The sequence below is a fragment of the Heterodontus francisci genome, chromosome 28, assembly GCF_036365525.1.
Source record: "Heterodontus francisci isolate sHetFra1 chromosome 28, sHetFra1.hap1, whole genome shotgun sequence".
NCBI lineage: Eukaryota > Metazoa > Chordata > Chondrichthyes > Heterodontiformes > Heterodontidae > Heterodontus > Heterodontus francisci.
The window spans coordinates 39,525,125-39,536,508 of NC_090398.1; the positions used below are offsets into that span (position 1 = coordinate 39,525,125).

The window sequence follows — 11,384 nt, forward strand, 5'->3', positions numbered from 1 at the left end:
AACCATTATTAATTAACAGAGCTACCCCTCCGCCTTTTCCTAGCTTCCTATACTACCTAAGGGCCAAGTACCCTTCAGTATTCAGGTCACAATCTATGCCGTCCTGCAGCCATGTGTCTGAAATGGCTGTCAGATCATACTTATTTAATTCTATTTGCTTTCTCAGTTCATCTCACTAGATACGTTGGTGGTCATCTTCCAAAATTCTATAGATTCTGCAATGGTCCCTGCAGATTGAAAGGCAGTAAACGTAACCCCACAATGAAGGAAGGGGGAGAGAAAAAAATGGAGAACTCCAGACCGGTTAGCTTGATATCAGTTGCCGGGATAATGCTAGATTCCATCTATGCTCGATAACGGGACAGTTGCAAAATAATGGAAGATTGGGAAGAGTCGACACGGTCCATGAAGGGGAAATCAGGTATGACAAAACGGTTAGTGTTTTTCAGGATAAGGTTCCCCACGGTAGGCTATTGCAGAAAATACGGAAGTATGGGGTTGAAGGTGATTTAGAGCTTTGGATCAGAAATTGGCTAGCTGAAAGAAGACAGAGGGTGGTGGTTGATGGCAAATGTTCATCCTGGAGTTCAGTTACGAGTGGTGTACCGCAAGGATCTGTTTTGGGGCCACTGCTGTTTGTCATTTTTATAAATGACCTGGAAGAGGGTGCAGAAGGGTGGGTTAGCAAATTTGCGAATGACACTGAGGTCGGTGGAGTTGTGGATAGTGCCGAATGATGTTGTAGGGTACAAAGGGACATAGATAGGCTGCAGAGCTGGGCTGAGAGATGGCAAATGCAGTTTAATGCGGAAAAGTGTGAGATGATTCACTTTGGAAGGAGTAACAGGAATGCAGAATACTGGGCTAATGGGAAGATTCTTGGTAGTGTAGATGAACAGAGAGATCTTGGTGTCCAGGTACATAAATCCCTGAAAGTTGCTACCCAGGTTAATAGGGCTGTTAAGAAGGCATATGGTGTGTTAGCTTTTATTAGTAGTGGGATCGAGTTTCGGAGCCATGAGGTCATACCGCAGCTGTACAAAACTCTGGTGAGACAGCACCTGGAGTATTGCGTGCAGTTCTGGTCACCGCATTATAGGAAGGATGTGGAAGCTTTGGAAAGGGTGCAGAGGGGAGTTACTAGGATGTTGCCTGGTATGGACGAAAGGTCTTACGAGGAAAGGCTGAGGGACTTGAGGTTGTTTTCGTTGGAGAGTTGGAGGAGGAGAGGTGACTTAATGGAGACATATAAGATAATCAGAGGGTTAGATAGGGTGGATAGTGAGAGTCTTTTTCCTCAGATGGTGTTGGCAAACACGAGGGGACATAGCTTTAAGTTGAGGGGTGATAGATACAGGACAGATGTTAGAGGTAGTTTCTTTACTCAGAGAGTAGTAGGGGCGTGGAACGCCCTGCCTGCAACAGTAGTAGACTCGCCAACTTTAAGGACAATTAAGTGGTCATTGGATAGACATATGGATGAAAATGGAATAGTGTTGGTCAGATGGTTTCACAGTCGGCGCAACATCGAGGTCTGAAGGGCCTGTACTGCGCTGTAATGTTGTAAAAAAAATACCGAAATTGAAAGGAGGAACCAGTGGATGTGGTGTACTTGAATTTACAGAAGGCTTCAGTAAAGGTCCCACACAAGAGGATAGTAAGCAAAGTTAGTGCACATGGAAGGGGTGGGGGGGGGAGGGGGTTGGGGGGGGCGGTAAATATTGGCATCGACTGACAATTGGTTAACAGACATAAAACAGAGCTGGAATAAAACAGGTCATTCTCAGGTTGGCAGACTGTGAGTGGTGGGGTAACACAAAGACCATTGCTTGATTCTCAGCTATTTACACTCTATATCAATAACTTGCGTGCAGGGACTAAGTGTAATATTTCCAAGTTTGCTGAAGGCAAAGAAAGTTGAGAATTTGAATTGTGAAGAGGATGCAAAGGGACTTCAAATGGGCTTTAGCAGGCTACGTGAGTGGGCAACAACCTGGCAGATAGACTATTTTGTGAATAAGTGTGAGGTTATCCACTTCGGTAGGAAAATAAGATTGAATGCAGTGTATTTCATAAAACTTCAGATATTGGGAAGTGTTGATGTGGAGAGGGACATGTGTCTCATTGTTCCTGAGACATTAAAAGCTAACATGCAAGTGCAGCAAGCAATTGGGAAGGCAAATTGTATGTTTGTCTTTATTGCAAGAGGATTTTAGTGCAGCAGTAAATGCATATTGTTGCCATTGGTGATACTGCACCTGGAGTATTGTGTGCAGCTTTAATCTCTTTGTCTAACGAAGTATATACTTGCCATAAAGGGAGGGCAATGAAGGTTTGCCAAGACTAATCCCTGGGTTGGCGAAATTGCAGGATTGTTGTCGGCAGATTGAGGAGACTGGGCCTATATTTACTAGAGTTTAGAAGAATGAGAGGAGATCTTCTTAAACCACACGAAACTCTTACAGGGCTCGACGTGCTGGATGCAGAAAGGATGTGTTCCTTGTCTGTGGGTTCAAGAGCCAGGTGACACAGTCTCAGAGTCAGATGTAGGTCATTCAGGACTGAGATTAGGATGAATTTCTTCACACAGAGGGTGACAAATGGTCGGAACTCTGTAGCCCAGAGGGCTGTGGAGACTCAAACATTGCGTATGTTCAAAGCTGAGGTCGATAGATTACTAGATATTAAAGATATCAAGCGTTATGGGATAATGCGGAAAATGATTTTGAGGTAGAAGATCGGCCATGAACTAGTTGAATGATGGTGCAGACTGAGTGTCTGAATGGTTTATCCTGCTCCTATTTACTGTGTTCTGAATTGACTTCTTGCTCGTCTCTCACAGCTAATTAGCGTTTTTTTTAATTGTTCCTTCCGCTTACCTTCCCATTCTCTGTCTGGCAACCATTGCCTCGTAGCAGCTGGATATTTTTCATATGTATATACCTGTATCAATAAGAAATAGTGCTGTTTCCCAAATAGAGTAGTGCTCCTCAAAGCCCCCTCCACCCACCCAGCCGCACGAGGAACGTTCAGATCCCCAGCAATTCCTGCTGTCATTAATTGATGGAAGTCTGGGAATTAATATTGCATGTACAGACTGGACACACGGAGACTCACATCTGGGTTGCTCTCAGTTGATTTGTTTATTAATTAATTGTATAACCGTTGTAAACGGATATTTCACCATGTTTTTAAACTGCTCTCTGAACTTGGACTGAGTCACCCCATAAATAAATGTGTTTGTGCAGCAACTTAAATTCAGCAGCATATATCCAACCTGTTGTAAGATATATTCAGAATCATTGTAACTCCCTGGATTTTTCCCTGTAATTATATAATATAAGAATTCTATAACATATACCAACCACAGAAGTATGAAGTTGCCGGATATGGTGAAGAGTAAAATCATAGACTTTCTTCTGCTTTCCATCTCTGGGTCACTGCGATATTTTCCCTGGGCTTGACACCTGAGTTCCTTACGGACTCGACTAGCTACTAAAATGTGTTGGATTGTTAAAGCGTTGAATAGCAGAATTAAAGCAAATGGGAGCAAAGGGGTTAAAAACTTATCAAACCAGGCGAATGCCACCCATCCTGGTTCAATAAAACAGCTTTGCTTTACATCACAGAACCACGGCACGTTGTTAACTACTTCTAAAGGTTTGTATATAAAGTAGAGGGGGACATTTTTAAAACAGAGCAGAATGCAAGTTGTTGATAGAACCGCAACTGCAGTTTTCTCGGTGCAATATTTTGTTTTCAGCTGCTGGCAACAAATAGCCACAAATCGATCTAAGGAGAAAGAGACGGTGAACCAAACCGAACAGTTTGTCGCTGCACGAACCAGGACACTGATAACACTGCACACAGGGGTGATGTTTAGGAATGATGCTGGGAAATAGTAATAATTGATTCGGCTCAGTACGACCTCAGTGATAATGAGCAATAGATCCGCCGTTGCCATGGCCACCAGGTAGCACGTGGTACAGGCGGAAAGGCCGCATTTGCCCCGCGACAGGATAACAATCGCCAATAAATTAACTGAAAGGGAGAGAAAGAAGACATTTAAAATTACGAATCGAACCTTATTCATGCCTCACCAAGACAGCAGACGGGAAGGGAAGGAGTCTGGCATCAAAGCAGTGGCTTGTGGGCGGGTAAGAGGGTAAACACTTAAAACATCTCAATCCCCGACCCGTCTGCTTGTTTTAATGGATTCGCAACAGGGGTGGCAAATTAAATATATTGAGGAGGCTGGATGTCTCTTATTTAGTTGGATTTGAAGGTTTAACTCTGCTCGTCCTGGTGTTTCCATAGGACCTCACGTTCCACATAAAGACACATAGGATTTGCACTCAGTACCCCATGTAGTACCAGTGGTTGTGCAATTGTCACCCCTGCAGGTCTTCGTGTGGTAATTGCTTCCCCCAGGAGCGGCCTCCTCCTATGTTGGCAGTTGTAAGCAGACGCCCGGTATCAGACCCTTGCTAGGTTTGGGGGAATTTGGACAACACTGGGATCGGACCACCTTAAGGGTTGCAAGGTAATCAGGGTCCTCTGGCCTGGGTGCCCCATCACACCGTGGATCATATGCCCACCATAATCTCTGCCTCCGGGCTGAGCGAAGTGAGGAGAGTTGAATAATTTTTTGATGCTGGACATACCTGCATGTGACAGAAATGTTGAAGGAAGCTGGGTATATGTGAATGTTGTTGGGGGGTGGTGGAGGTGAGAACAGAAGGAACCTTATCATGGTTTTGGCAGGGTGGGGGATGGGTCAAAGCAGCAATGCAGGAAATGGGATGGACATGGTCAAAGGCCTTTTTAAGTACAGTGGAGGGCAATCAGTAGTTGAGGAAATGTGAATAAATGTCAGCAGCACTAGTGTGGAGTGTAGCTTCGTCAGAACAGATGGAACAGAGGTGGAGAACCTCGGAGGATGGGAGTGAGTATTTCCAGGAACCAGAGTGGGAGGACGCATCATCAAGGTAGCTGTGGGAGGGGGAGGGAATATATTAGATATTGGTGGGCAGTCAATCCCCTGAAATGAAGATGGAGAAGTCAACGAAGAGAAGGAACGTGTATGAGGTGGGCCATGTGAAGATGAAGGTCGGGGGGAGTGGAAGTTAGAAGTAAAGTTGATGAAATATTCATGTTTACAGCAAAAGAAGGAAATGTCACACTGCGGTCATCAATGTATCAGAATGTATGTGAAGGAGGTGGCCTGGATAGGAATGCAACAAAAATGCTCGGTGAACGAAGCATAGATAGGAGTCAAACGGGTTCCCATGGCGACACAATTTAGGTTATGAATATCGCAATTTTTACATTACAGGTTCACACAGATGTACGATACAACAGAGTTCCTGCATAGGTATCATGATCCGGAACCTGTGAGGGTTTGCATTCTTAACCCAGAGCTGGTGAGCAAGAAATGGTTTCCATTGGAAATGGGAACTGAATGAATCTAAATGAATATATTGCAATGGCCGGCCCTCAGAACATCATTTTTTAATTTGTCCATTCGTATGATGTTGGCGACGCTATCAGGGCCAACATTTAGTGCCCATCCATAACTGGCCTATGAGAAAGTGGTTGTGAGCTGCCTTCTTGAACCTCTGTAGACTTTGGGACGCAGATATATCAACAGTGTTTACAAGGGAGTTCCAAGATTTTGACCCAGCGATAGTTCAGAAACGTTGATATCGTTCTGAGTCAGGATGGAGTGTGGCTTGCAGGGGAACGTTCTGTTGGTGGCGTTCAGATGCATCTCTACCCTTCCAGGTGGTAGAGGTCGCGGGTTTGGAAGGTGCTGTCGAAGGAGCCTTGGTAGATTGCTGCAGTGCATCTTGTCTTTGGTACACACTGCTGCCACTGCACATCAAGGTCAAGGGAGTGACTGTTGAAGATGGTGGATGGAACCCCTGTGTACAATTTCTAAAGATATAGTTTTGACTCCTTGCAGGGGTACACCTCGGGAAGCTAAAGGCAGAAAATGGTGCAGATTAACTGTGTCGAGGCTCTGAATGATAGGCACGAACTGAACAATCAGCACTTAATCACTTTCAGAATTTGATAATTAAAAAAAGCAAAGATGAATATTCCGCATGTGCCATACAGTTCACACAATGCAGCAATTATGTCCCATGGACTCGCAAGCACATATTGTTTTAAGTGGATTAATCAGCATTAAAGCAAAATGTTTAAGGTAAGGATAACCAGGGTAACAATACATTTTTTAAAAGGAGGATTTTAACTCTGTAAGAGTGCTCTCGTTCTATCAGTAAATAGATAGCAAATATTTCTGTTGGAGTAGTTCAATTGGAGAAAGAGAAATAAAAGTACATTTCACATTATGCGCTTCTTAACAATAATTTTCAGGAAACACCAAAGGTATTACCTTTGTCACACATGATATCAGTAATCCACATGGGGACAGCTCCATGAAGGGAAAAGATCAATCGTCAAAAAGAATGATTGCAAGATAGAACTAGTTTGTTTCAGTGCAGTTAGTGAACCACACCCAGTAAAATTTTAGGGTGACAGATACTCCCAAAATTACTGGCCACAGGTATCAGGTGTTCCACTCCGGTTAATTATCCAGACTTAGTAAATAATAACACTGATCGATTGTCTACAATTCACTGACCTATTAATGAGCGCATGACATTTTCAATCACAGCATAAAAACAGAGAGCATGTTACACACAGATTTACACAACTTCAAGGGCTGTTGTTACTTACCAGGAACACCAATGATAGCAAGGGTCGGGTAGTATATTTTCTTTATCCGAAAATATGTCTCAAGCATATTCTCGATGACGTGATCTGTCCTTTCGTCCTCCAGGAAATCACTCCGCATCAAACTGAGAGTTAGTACCTTTTATGATCTCTAATTTATACCTTTGGGATCTCCATGGCGCAATTGAGGTTGCAACATCGTTCAAATTAATTTTCAGTCTTGAACAAACAGATTACATCAACGTGTTAACTCACTATTTTGATAGAATATATATTGCATTGAAATTGAAATAGACAATTCTGATCCCATTATTTGACGAGCCAATATTGGAAGTTGTATTCTTCCAGCAATATTGTTGTTGGCTCAACAACGATCAGTCTGAAATCTACATCTCATACTGGTTTCCAAATGTCCTTGTTTTCGCTGTGCCAATTCAGTAAATAAACTTTAAATGCTGGCGTGGTTCTCTCAGGGCTCTTTTACTGCGGTATGAGATGTGAGTGCCCTCTTTAATGTGGACACTGAGTTCTTCAATCTAAGTGCGGAATGTGTGCGTATGAGTTACAGATTTACAAAATTTAACTTTGTAATACAATTGTGCTGTTCAAATTAGGGTTTTGAAACGCTACAGCAATCTTGTGTAAATTAAGGTTACTTCGAAATCATATTAGAAATAAACGCATCATTTGCAAATTGCCAGGCTTGTACTAATCTTGTGCCACGAGGACGAGGGCAAGAGCTGCAGTTATTTATTATCGATATCAATGACTTGGAAGAAGTAACCTAGTGTAATGTATTCAGGTTTGTCGGCAATACAAAGTTAGGAATGAAGGGAAGCTGTGATGATTGCACAAAGACGTTGCCATAGATAAGGATAGCATAACTGAGTGGGCAAGAAGGTGCGAGAAGGAATCCAAGGCAATGTGAGGTCATTCGGTTGGATGGGAAGAAGAGAAAATATTATTTAAGTGGTGCGAAACGATGATTTTTTTTGTTGTTCAGGGGATTTGTGTGACCTTTTACGCACGAGTCAAATGGTGTGTTGGCTTTTAATGATAGGATATTGTAGCACAAGAGTAAGAAGTCTTACGGAAATTGTACAGAGCGTTGGTCAGTTCACAGCTAGCATACCAGAGGAAGGGTGCACTTATCTTAGAGATGGTTAACACAGGTTCACTAGATTCTTGCGGAACAGGTTTGAGAAGCCAAATGACTTACACTGCTGCGATTACATACGTCATTAAGACAGGAAGGGACTGAAATACAAGGAGCTGTAGAAAACTGTGAGGGAAAGAGAGTAGGAGTAGGAGGGGTAGTAGAGAGAGTGGGGGATGGTGAAAGTTACTGATAAAGAGGGATAGGTGGAATTTTATTTTTCTCATGGACTGGGGGAGTCCCTAGCAAGACCAACATTTGTTGTTGTCCCAAATTGCGTTTGATAGCTGTGTGGCTTGCTATGTCATTAAAGAAGTCATTTAAAAGTCAACCAGCTGCTGTGGGTCTGGAGTCATATGTGGGCCAAAAGACCTCCTTTCGGAAAGGACATCAGTGAACCGGATGGGTTTTGGACAGTTAATTATTGTTTCATAGTACTATTACTGAGACTAACTTCCAATTGCACACTTTTATTTATTATTTGAATTTAAAATCCCCAGTTGCCTTGCTGGGACATGAACATATGTCCCCAGAGCATTAATTTGGGCCTTTCAAATCTTAGTTCCGTGATATTACCGCTTTGCCACCTTGTTGACAGCTATCCGCTGGTCTACCTGGCCTGGGTGTGTTTGGTTGGATAACAAAGACCGAAATTTACTCTGTGTCTAAGCCCTGCTGCAACTGACCTCAGAGTTTGTGCTTTGCCAATGTCGACGGATCTTTGCTCTCCAACAACCACGCAGTGTAATTGTCCTGGGAATGTTGTTGGGACAGTGTAATGTGAGTCATGCTGTGATGGAGAAGTGCAAGTTCTGTGCACAACCAGTACTAGACAACAAGGACAACGTATATTTGTTCAGCGGCCTTAAAATAATAAACTCGCAGTGCCACGTGCGAAATAGGAGCATTATAAAACATTTTTTGACACTGAGCCAGAAAATGAGATAGTGGATCAGATGACCAAACACTTGATCGAAAAGCTATTTTAAGCACTGTCTTAAAGGCAGAAAGCGAGGTCTAGAGGCGGAGTGGTTTAGGAAGGGTACGCCAGAGTTTGGGGCCGAGGCAAGCGAAGGATCACCCAGCAATGATGGAACAATTAGAATCAGGGATGCACAGAGGCTAGAATTAGATAATCATGCTATCTAGCTGTTTGGCTCTAGGGGACTACAGAGCTAGAAATAGGCAAGGTCGTAGATGATTCCAAAGCAAGGATGAGTATTTTAAATTCAAGTGCTGGCTTAAACGGGAGGCACTGTCGGTCATTGAGCGCACCTCTGATAGGGGAAAGGGACTGGTGCGAGTTAAGACACGGGCAGAAGCGTTTGGATGATCGCTTTACTCCAGTTTCTTACCTTGTATTCTGTATGGTTATCATGTTCAGCTAGGAAAATAGGACCAGGGAAGAGGCCATTTAGCCTATCAAATCTGTAGCTTGACAATGTCTGCAGCACTGTGTCGTTCTGGGCACCGCATCTTCGAAAGGACATATTGACTTTGAAAGGAGGGCCGCACAGATTCAATGGAGTCCGAGGGTAAGATTCAGAGGAGAGACTTAAGGGTGAGGTTATACAATTTATACTTGCACTCCCGAGAAAGTGGAAGGTGAATGGGTGATTTAATTTTGGTTTTGCGATTTTGAATCGAATTGACAGACGGAATCACAAAATTGCAGATTTGTTACAGAACATCAGGAGGCTATTAAGTCCATCGTATCTGCACCGGCTCTCCGAATGAACAATTTACTTAGTACCATACCTCCACCTTCTCCCCATAACCTTGCACTTCCTACCTTTCAATAGAAACGTGTAATTGCGTTTTGAATGCTTCAATTAAACCTACCTTCAACCCACTTGCGGGCAGTGCATTCCAGATCATAACCACTCGCTGAGTGAAAATATTTTTCCTCATGTTATTTTTTTTAACCAATTACTTTGAATATATTCCCTCTCGTTTTCGATCCATTCATGAGTGGGAACAGATTGTCCCAAGCCAGTCTCCAGACCCCTCATGATTTTGAATACTTTTATCAGATCTTCTCTTCGCATTCTTTCTTCTCCAATGAAAACGGTGCTAACTTCTCCAAGATATCTTCGTAACTGACGTTCTTCATCGCTGGAGCCATTCTCGTGAATACATTCTGCACTCTACCCATATCTTTCAGAAAGTGCGGCATCTAGGACTGGACACGTTATTCCAACTGAGAGCGACTGAATGCCGCATACAACATACTTACTGTCTTATAGACAGAGATAAACTTTTCTTGCTTGGTTGGATGTTCAGATACAGGTCAACCACGATCTCATTAACTGGCGGAGGAAACTCGAAAGGCTGTAGGCACTCTCCTGTGTCTATCTTTAATAGAGAGCTTGAGAAATTAAATGTCACGGTGGATGTATAATAATTCCACCCACCAAAGCAGTATAGGGGAAAGGAGGGTCAGCCAATGCACCCGCCCACTCCCAAATAAAACAGCAGTTTGCATTGATATAGCACCATAAACATAGTAAAACTTCCCAAAATGCTTAACAGTGACCGTAAATCCATATGAAAGTTGATACAGAGCCAGATAATGATGTATTATGGCAAAGGTGGTTGTTTTATGGAAGGTCATAAAGCAGATGCAGCTACAACGGCTAAATGATTGAAAATAGTGAATAGGTTCTGCACGTTGAAGGTTTTACTGGTTCACTCATTTTCTGAGCAGCTCCCCACCCGCTAAAACCCAAGTTAATATTGTAAATCAAATAGTCTTTATTCTTGCCACTTTAATATATAATTACAGGCAGAGTATGTCCTCTTTCAGCAACAGCGGAACACTCAATGCATGTAACATGAAGAGACAATTCAGTGGTTTAAAAGAACTTTCGACGTTGAAATCTCCTGTGTTTTAACAGCAACAGTAACCGTTTGAATGTAAATTGACCCTTTAGCACCGTGAATTAAAATATTTCCAACTGAGTTTCACAAGAGCGTTAATCAGAAGAGAAATGACACCAAGCCACAAAAAGAAATATTAGGACAGCTACCTTAAAGCTTGGTAAAAGACTAAGGGCTTTTTCTTAAAGAGGAGGTAGATGTAAAGAGCTTGCGAGGTTTTGGGAGCAAATTCCAATGCACAGAACCCGAAAGATAAAGGCATGGCAAACAATGATGCAGCGTGTGAAACTGGGGAATGCGAAAGAGGCAGGAATTGGCAAAACAGAGAGAACTTAGAGGGCAATGGAGCTGGAGGCTTTTAAAAAGATAGGATGGAATGTACGGGTTTTGGAGCATACATAGATAGGGATAGATTCTAGGTGGTTTAAGCGAGAGTGGAGTTTGTATGGAGTAAGACGTACAAAAGGTAGTGCATCTTGAAGGACTGGAGTAGATTCCAGAAAAAAAGGGTTGTCTTTAGTCCTGGAGGAAGCTAGAGTAAGAGGCAGGCTTGCTGGGATTGCATGAGGTTACATAGATTGATAGAGCTGCAGGAGGCTACTGAACT

General features: G+C 42.9%; 1 protein-coding gene across 1 annotated transcript; it reads right to left on the reverse strand.

Annotated features, from left to right (window-relative positions):
• Positions 1-344: 344 nt before the first annotated feature.
• On the reverse strand, positions 345-4,093 carry LOC137345225 (probable G-protein coupled receptor 139). Its single transcript, XM_068008691.1, has 3 exons — positions 3,366-4,093; positions 2,880-2,943; positions 345-470 (listed from the first exon to the last, which is right to left on the reverse strand). The coding sequence occupies exons 1-3, from the start codon at positions 4,091-4,093 to the stop codon at positions 345-347; spliced, it is 918 nt and encodes a 305-aa protein (XP_067864792.1).
• Positions 4,094-11,384: the final 7,291 nt, after the last annotated feature.